The sequence below is a fragment of the Pavona decussata genome, unplaced genomic scaffold (assembly GCF_977016875.1).
Source record: "Pavona decussata unplaced genomic scaffold, jaPavDecu1.1 SCAFFOLD_114, whole genome shotgun sequence".
Lineage (NCBI taxonomy): Eukaryota > Metazoa > Cnidaria > Anthozoa > Scleractinia > Agariciidae > Pavona > Pavona decussata.
The window spans coordinates 7045020-7054581 of NW_028145528.1; the positions used below are offsets into that span (position 1 = coordinate 7045020).

Consider the following 9562-nt stretch of genomic DNA (forward strand, 5'->3'; position numbering starts at 1 on the left):
TTATTTTTTAACTGGCTAACCTCTACAACGGGCTGTGACTTTTCTCGCATGGAAGATGTTTTACTTTCGCTTTCAATGGTGAAGTATAAACCCTTATTTTTCAGTTCTTTGTTTATTTTTGTTTTATTTTCGTACTAACGATTTTAGTTTTTGCTTAATCTTACACTAACACTCCTGGACATTAGTTTATCAGTAACCTGGTGAAATGCATGCTTCAAATTATATTTCAGATGCTCGCACAGTGAAAACTCTGATGGGAGCTCAGATGCGATGGCAAACGCTGATTAAACAAAAGAAGCTTTCAATCTTTGTTAGATTCCTTCCTGAGTTTATAAAAATAAAAGTCAGTTACAATAGATTTTTGCAAATAATGTTGAGGGGCCGGATTCATTAACCCATTTATAGGTAAGATGTGTCCTGAAAATCGTTTGGATACAAAAGCCTATTGTTTAAAAGCAATTCTGAGGGTTTACTCTAAAACGATAGTCCGTAAGAAATTCGTAAATCCGAGTTGGCAGGCCTGGAGATTTCGCCTTTATTGGCTCAGAAAATGAGATCGTGGACAAAAACAAGGAAAAATCAATTTCCTGTTGACTGTCAACAGAAACTTCCTGGTTGTTGAATTTAAAAAAGAGTTCGAATAGCTTTTAATAAGGCGCTTTTTTTAACTTCTGTTGAATTCTCACGCAGAATGGATGGCAACTGTCAACACTGAGTCAAGTGCGGAGTGAAAGCTGGATGCAATAAGGTTTAATTTATACATTACATCCTAGTCGTATCAAATACTATCTGGACTCGTATGCCACTAACTTCTCAAAGTAAAGTGCACTACTGTACTTGTCTCTGTAGTTATAAACCTGATTTACTATGATTTTTGCCAGGGGGTGTGTTACAGCCAACGCGAATGAAACACGACTTTAAAAAATGGGCAAAAGATGATACTGACGGTCAAGAAAACTGATTTTTGTTTTTGTTTTGTTGTTGCTTGTAATTTTGTTTTGTTTTGTTTTGTCATTGTTACATTGTGAGAAAAAGAGCACAACTCCGGCCTTGGTTTTGAGTCGGATAGGGGAGGTGACAGTCGTACAGTAAGCTTAAGCCTACGTAACCCATACAGATAGAGCGTAAACACATGTGGGATTAGGCAACTTGGAGCATTTTTACTCCTCTCCTCCCCCTCCCTGGATGTGGATGCTAGTCCATCACAGGGTTACCCTCATGGGGGCACCCATTCATACACCCGGTCATAGTTGCTCAAACAGCGGATACCTCTATATTCAGTGGACAAATCTTTATCTAGAGGATAAAATGTACTCCAACCAATAAATTTTATCGGCCGGACTGGATGGCAACTTGTCCGCTGGAAACAGATATATATCCGCTCTTTGAACAACTGGAGCCAGATTGGAGGGAGAAAATATGGAGTGAAGTTTATTGTGTAAGGAACAACAGTAGTTCAGAAGACGTTCGGATAGCAATTTGACATGCGCTCCTTTCCAATAGGGAACTTACGCAACTACAACGGCGACGGCAACGAAAACGTCACTTGAAAATATAACTTAATTTCATTCGTGCTATTTTGCGATTATTTCAACTCACTCAACTACGAACTAACCAGAAACCAAATTGGTAGGAGTTTGAATGAAAAAATTCGCCCTCGTGTACTCACGTTCTCCACAAAACCTTGCATTTGGTCATTTCACGTTGCTGCTTTGCAGAGGACGATAAAGAGTGTACCAATATTTAAAACGCCCGTCCAGAGAGATTGTTTTTCCTCGTTAAACCTATCGTTTTGCGGCGTTGTAGGTGCCGTCGTCGTCGTCGTTGCGTAAGTTCTCTAATAACGGGAGCCAACGGAATTCGTTATAAGTCGGGGAACTTCCATAAAATTCAGTAGCATTGAAAGAAAGATATTACAGGCAATTATCTAAGCCCCTGCTCGGTTGAGTTGAGAGTTGCTATGGCGATCAAAGAGTAGTAGAGCCCCATCTGTCAGTCTTTAATAGTCCTAAATTGTTTCAAAAAAGAAAGGAATAGCTGCTGGCAAGATTGATATCTCAATACTTCAGTGTAAAAACTATCGCAGTAAATTAGAAGTGAGAAAAATGAATCAGTCTTGACAAGTATCATCAGGAAAAAAGTTAGCCCGAAGGCAGGTGACTTTTCGCCGCAGCGCGAAGGTCACCACCATCCCGCTGAAAGCTATAAATAAAATTAATATGAATTTCCTACTCTTTTACTCCCACTAAAAATGGTTTCTCAGCGCACGTGGAGAGAACCGAAAGTGTTCAAGATTTCTTGTTTAAGGATTGAAGTAGGAACAAGACATTTTTATTTTGCTGGTCGAAATATGTAATAAGTAGCCGATGTTAGATTTCAAGCTCGAATTGAAGTCAATCCATTTTGAAACGTGCATCCTTGATGTTACCTAGAGGAAACCAATCTTCTTCCGAAGGTGAAAGCTATATTATTTTTATTTTAGCTAGCCCTCATTATCACTCAGCATTAGTCGTCCATTTTTTTCTTTATACATCCTATGAAGTGGTGATTTGCAATAATATTGTTTTCTGTCATTTTAATTGATCACGTATTCTGTTATTAAGGAAACGCAACGAAATTAAAATTGGATGTTTTTTCTATGGAAATGAACCATGCAATTTGCTTTGGGCAATTTGTATTTTAGCGTGAATTCATATGACATGTCCAAGGCGCTTTGTACTGCATGAAAATCGCCAACACTTTTGACAAATAACCTGTGCCAGAGGATAAGCCCATTTTCGATGGAATAAATGTTTTAGGGCAGAAAACTGGCCTTTTTTGTGAGTGAAATCTGATTTAGAGGTTTTGAGACATCGAAAAACACGTAAAAACTAATAAACTAATCGGTCTTACGTCTTAGTCGAGAAATATACTACTCGGAACACGAAAAGGGAATTGAAAATCACTGCAGTTCGAAGACACAACAGCAGCTCCCGGCGTAGAGGGGAGGCCAAATTCTATTTCCTCAACTTTTCCAGCTGTCACTTTAAGTTCAGCCACACTATCTTGACGTCTTCAGTTAAGAAAAATCAGTTCAAACCGCCCTAGCCTGTAGACACAACTTCTCCTACTCCTTGTAAAGGCCCTTAGGCGATGAAAGTAACAAATATAAGAACGACATTTCAAGTCTTTGGCCAAAAGTTTCTCTGTTGTCTATTTTTTTTTTCTTCCCCGTGGCTATCCATGAAACTGAACAACTTTCTTTGAAAGTACTAGTGTTTTTCTCTTAAGTCACTCACTCTCACACGAACACGGTTTAGTAAACCTTTAATCTGGTAAATGTGCGTTTAACTTTTTTCTGGGTGAAATCCAACGTTGTGCCCACTCCGGCAACTTGTAGCAGCTCTCTAAAAATGCTTGCCTACAGTTGTGCTTGTTCAGTTCAATTCAGCCGTTCACGGTTCCGAGATGAATATTGAACCAACAGACGTTGGAAAACTGCTGTTGACCGGCATTAGCTCCATAAACTTCTCCATGTCTGCCTGACTGCATCGTTTATTTCTCGCAAGCGCCAACAGTAAATAAGAGGATTCAGCGAAGAATTTATGAATATTAAAGTTGCTGTGAGTTCGTAAGATATGCGAGCAGCGGTGGTGATACCATTAGCTTCTATCACCGATACTGTACATAGATACGGGGTAAAACACACAGCAAGAAGGCAATAAACCCAAAAAGTACTGATTGCTTGTTTTTTGATACTCGCCACGTTGATGCCTTCATCCTCGTCGTCCTTTTCCAACGCCATTACACGGGCGCGTTGTACATGTATAACCGACCGATGATGCACAACTATTCGATAAATGTTAAAGTACGAATAAGAAGCGATGGACAGACTGAGAGTGATAATCACAATCGCGACTATTTTAACCACTTCGTGTTTCCATAACCACAGCGATCCAAATGTGGAGCTGAACAACCACACGCAAACGAGAAGTATAATTGCGCGCTTCACAGTGACTAGCTCCTTGTATCTCAAGTGAAGTCGAAGGGCGAGATATCTATCCACGCTAACGGCTGTGACCGTTAGAAGCGAAATAATACACACAGCGTTTGCTGTTACTTCGACCGAAATCCCAGCCTCGCAAAACAGTGCTTTATGCCGTACAACCTTGGCTAATATTTGAAGAAAGAAGAGTGGATGCACTATTAACCCGACTCCGAGATCGGAGAGAGCCAAGCCGAATAGCAACGTTCCAGATGGAGTGTGAAGCGAAGGCGTCCGGCGAATGGCAACGAGAACTAACAAATTGGATAGTGTGGCGATTATGGAAAAAACGGCGTTAGCAACGCAGTTGAAAATGTACCAAGCGGGCGAAGATTCTCCAAGGTTAAAATGTATGTGAGTAAAATGATAGCAAATTTGCGAGTCCGCCAATCCACTTTTTTCCACATAACTCATCTTGGCGGCTGTCGCGGCGTTGGTTTCATTTAAAACCATTATTCACCATGAACTCCAGAGGAACCAAAAGTTTGAGTGTGACGTTCAAGGTGGTAATGAGCCTCTAGTCTGAAAATTAATATGTCCCCAAGTTGAATATTCCCGCTGCCGGGAAATGTAACTTTTCAATATGAGAAGACAGAGTTGATATCTTCTGCGAACGGGACGTCGGATGTGTTAAATAGAGCCGGATTTGTGGTTTATCTAATAAGCGTTGGAGTAAAACGTGTAATATAGGGACCAAACTCAGCATGAAGATCGCGAAATTGAAGAAAATTAAAGAATCTAACTTGTCAACATTTTAACAGCTGGTCGTCGGTAAATCTGGGTTAGAGTCACTCCATCAACAAACACATCACCCTTTTATCAACGGCTCTTCAGGTAAAATACACTTCAAAACCGATAAGATGAATCTTAAAAGTACATATACGACAAGATAAATTCATATTGCGAGGAAACGGAAATTGAAATAAAAAATGCATTATTTGGCAAGTAGGTGATTAAAGTTGTGGATGGTCTTATTGTCCCTTCCAAACAAAACAGTGAGGATGGAGAGGGTGAGCGAAAATGTTGTAAAACTTGATCAGAACATTTTTAAAATTTCTTCTTGTTGGAAATGTGCGGGCGGAATCATGCAAATTAATATGAATTATAAAACTTTTTATTGCGCTGATCTCTACCAAACAACACTACCATGCAATTACAAGAAAAAAAGCCGTTGTTTACCTATATCGATTATCTGACAACATGAATCACAATGGACTTTTCAATGAGAACAAATTCAAAAGCCTATGTTTTCAATCGACCAATCCAGAAAAACCAGGATTTAATTGTCACTATGCAGCATTATTGCCACTGATTAATGGCGGTGTCTTTAAAAGAGTCCTTAAAAACGAAATGTACCAATGAATAGAGAAGCAGAGAGGTAAAACGATTCAAATCACCAAAACCACGTGGTATGATTACAAATAGTTATCATGCTATTCCAGATTCTAAAGCGCGCTGACAGAAAAGAATTGTCTTAGCTTTCTAGCCAGATTAGCTCATTCATCCATCAGTCAGCTAACGCTAACTACAAATAGTTTCCAATCGTTTCCATCGAGTTTTGATTTTGCTTAAAAAAATTAGAGACCAAACTAACAGACATTTTTTTCTGATAAAACACATAAAAACCAATCAACTGAACACGGAGTAGAAACAAATATTGACACGTCCTACACACCATCATTAAACTTTTCCCGATCAATTTCCAAACCGACCTTTTGCGAAGATTATCAGGAAAAATATTCTCTACAGTAAAAACCCGCATACAAGAACACGTGGATTAAGAACACCCAGGCTGAAATTTGGTAAAAAAAAAAAAGGAGCATATACATAAGAACACATTCAGCCTGAAAATTGAAAAATGTTCTTATATATAAAAACTCTTCCCTTTTCAGTTTAATAGAACAAACAGTGTCTGTAGCTTTACTGTGGTATTGCACTAAAATCTCTGTATAAATGCTAGTAATTTCACTTGCTGTGAATAGCAAATGTACAACAACTGTATTTGGAATTAAAGTCTTATGATTACATGAAGTAAAAAATTAAGAACACTTAAGAACACTTTCAGGCTGATTTCACCTAAAATACTCGATATATAAGAACCCAATCAGCCTGAACCCCGAAAATGGGTGTTCTTGAATGCGGGTTTTTACTGTATTCCAAATACTGCCGCCAAATATAATATAAATACAATCATATAAATACTAGCTTCTAGCAGCTGACAAATCTCGTGCCTTGATCTCAGTCGGTTCAGGATTGACCGTGGGAGATCTGGGTACGAGATTAGCAGCTGACTGGCTGGAAAAACACATGGCGGCCGCTAATCCCTCGAACCGCTTAGTCTACAAGCCGTTGTCCGCCATTCGGATTTTAGAGTCAAAAGTATTGGTGTCAATTTGTTTGTCGTTGAAAAAACTTGAAGAGGAAATCTCGGAATTTAGAGTTTATCAGTAGAAGAGAGCGATTTTAAACATATTTTTCCCATTTGATGCTTTCTGCTGGGTTGTTCATTCCGCAATTCTCATTATTATTATTTTTTTATTTTATTTTTTTATTTATTTATTTATTTATTTGTTTATTCATTTATTTATTTATTTATTTATTTATTTATTTATTTATTTATTTATTTATTTTTATTTTTTTAACACTTCTGTGTCTCTTGTAAACAGTCCTAAGTTGTTCACCATGACGAACTCGAGCTCAGTCATTTACGCTTCTAACTTTTTTGTAGGGGATGTTGACCGTAGAACAATTGGGTTTTTTTTGTTGTTGTTGTTTTTTTTGTGGAGTCGAGATTTAGCAGAGCATATCCTGGACCGCACTTCTCAATAAAATTGGTTTTAATGTCATTACTCTCACGAAAATTCATGCAAGCTAATAGACCCTATTCAAAAATGACTGACATTTTAATATCCTTTTGTCTGAATTCAAATTAGCCTCACTAACCTCGTTCTTGAGTTCAAATATCAAAATAATTTTTTACTTTGGACGAGGCCAGTGAGGCTAATTTGAATACAGACAAAAGAATATTAAAATTTCAGCCATTTTTGCATTAGGTGTATAAATTTCCCGCAGTTATTGTCGTCAAGTAAGTGGCAAGGGCAGTGATACCCTTGCCTACCCATTGTTTATAATGAAGAGGTTTATTTGCCAGTCGTTTCATGGCAAAGATTTCTTCCACAGCACCGCGCATGCTTCCCGAAAACCGACACTGGAAGGGAGAGTATCCTGGAACTTAAAGTCAGGCAAGGATTCAAGGAATTCTTTTAGAAAGGCGTCTAGCGTATTCATCGCTTTTATATCTTTTTGTTGAGGTTGCCTTCGAAGACAATTTTAACTTTAAGTTTAAGTTTAATGAGTTCGCCATAAACTTATACTAAAATTATAGTAGGACACACTTAAAAATGGCAAGAAGAAGGAAACAGAAGTTTCACCCCACTTGGTACCCAACTCTCAAGATGAAGAACTAAAAGATTTAGGCGGCGTGGTCTAGTAGTTAGGGCACCGGACTTGTAATCCGGAGGTCCCAGGTACAAGTCCCGCGCTGACCACTTGGATTTGTTTTTAAGAAACTACTCAGTCTTGGTAATTTCAAGGCCCGAGGGCCTGATGAGATACCAACCCGCATCTTGAAAGAATTTGCCCCTGAGTTGGCGTAACCAGTAGCTACCACCTTTAACTGCCCTCTGTCATCGGGCATATTCCGCGCACAATGGAAGGAATCCAATATCATACCTGTGCCTAAGGTCACGCCCCTTTAAGTTGACTGGGACCTAAGACCATTTGCCCCGGCTCACGCCAGTCATGTCCAAACACCTGGGGGACTTTGTTGTGGAATGACTTATAGATGACGTAAAGCACTTTAACGAGCCTCACCTATTTGCCTGTCTTAAGGGGACGTCAACCTCTTATTGTCTCTTAGACATCCTTCATAACTGGCAGTCTGCTATCGACCAACCCGGCAAGTTCCTTCGAGTGTGCTTCCTAGATTTCAGTAAAGCGGTTAACCACATTGACCACATGATGCTAATCTGCAAGCTCGTTCACCTCGCTGTACGTGGTGTCTTTTTAAGATGGATCTGTAGCTTTCTTAATGGTCGTCGCCAAGCTGTTAAACTTAACCATGTCCTTTCCGAATGGCTGCCCGTTCATGCCGGCGTCCAAAAGGGTACAAACTTAGGCCCTATTCTATTCCTTATTATGATCAATGATCTTGCATGACAATCCTCAGTGCACTCCAGCCATTGGAAGCACGGCGATGACCTAAGAATCACAGAGGTTGTCACCCCCGGTAGCACAACTTTACGAGATCATTACGAAAACAAGATTCAAATGCTATTGTATTGTTTCGGCTCTGTGGTTGAATGGAATGATGGTATCTTGGCAGCGGTGGAATCTACTTCGACAGCGTTTCTTAGGGGTTTCAGTTTGGGACTTAATCATTTTCCAGCGTAGAACTGGGACTGAGTTCTGAAAAACTTTAGAATGGTGGCAATTAAGGAGCTGTTGAATCGGAAAGAAACAGGGGTTAAAGGCACAAGAAGAGGTGGAAATCAAACACACAGGACAAGGAATCAGACGGTAAGATGACAATTTTATTCAAATGTCCAAAAGATGCTCCTTATATTCGGGAGGTTCTTTCCTTTCTTTACTCGCTATCCAGTTCTAACAACACTGCCATCTCCACGCCCGGCAAAATAATGCCACCTCCACGTGCATCGAGAGGGTCAGGCCCCTTCCCACACACCAAGTCCATTGTTAGAACCGCCAGGAGGACAATACTCCAGCTTTTGGATTTCAAAGGACCAGAGAAAGTTTTAGGTATTTGCTACTAAGAAAAGGTAACATTTTCGGAGTCAAAGACTGTCATATGGGGGATTCCCGTATGTTTTATCAATAATTTCTCTTTCCAGTAGGATTGAATAGCATCTAGAATACACGGCCATAAAAGAAAAGCGTTAGATTGTAATCAGTCCATCTATTTTTTATCATTTTTCGTGCTGAGGTCATCGACCGTCGCGTTTGATCGTGCAGCCAACATCATTGATGATTTCGCGAGTGAAATCAGACGAAGGAACAAAAAGGACAAACGTGGTTTGTCTTCCTCCCAGATTTCACTCGCCTAATGATCCAAGGCGGTGGCTGCATGATCGAACGTGACAGCCCGATGATCTCAACGTGAAAAATAGGAGCACTGGTCACATTCAATAAGTCGTTAGACGACAAAACCTTAGTTTGTAGATTTTGCCTTGTCAAAAACATTCCAGCTCCTTACCGGCTTGCCATGCCTAACAGGTTGTTAATATAAATCGATTCATTATTGATTAGGATATTTAGCTCAAAATTATCTTGGGTGCGATGTTTTTATTTCCTTGAAAGAAGGTATAGTATTCAATTTAACATGTCACCCTGAAGAAGGCAGCACTGCCGAAACGTCGGTGAACATAAACCGAACTTAAAGAATACCAAAACCTTTTGTATCAGTACAGTCGAACCTGTATATAACGGCCACCCTCGGGACTTGAGTAACAAGCCGCTTAA

General features: G+C 39.6%; 1 protein-coding gene across 1 annotated transcript; it reads right to left on the reverse strand.

Annotated features, from left to right (window-relative positions):
• Window positions 1-180: 180 nt before the first annotated feature.
• Window positions 181-4822, reverse strand: LOC146470538 (melanocyte-stimulating hormone receptor-like). Its single transcript, XM_085122029.1, has one exon. It carries the CDS (start codon window positions 4475-4477, stop codon window positions 3494-3496), a length of 984 nt encoding a protein of 327 aa, XP_084978155.1. The 5' UTR covers window positions 4478-4822; the 3' UTR covers window positions 181-3493.
• Window positions 4823-9562: the final 4740 nt, after the last annotated feature.

What these genes read in the sequence shown, in the direction of transcription:
- LOC146470538 (XM_085122029.1), bottom strand. Translation starts at nt 4,477, where the DNA reads ATGGTTTTAAATGAAACCAACGCCGCGACAGCCGCCAAGATGAGTTAT.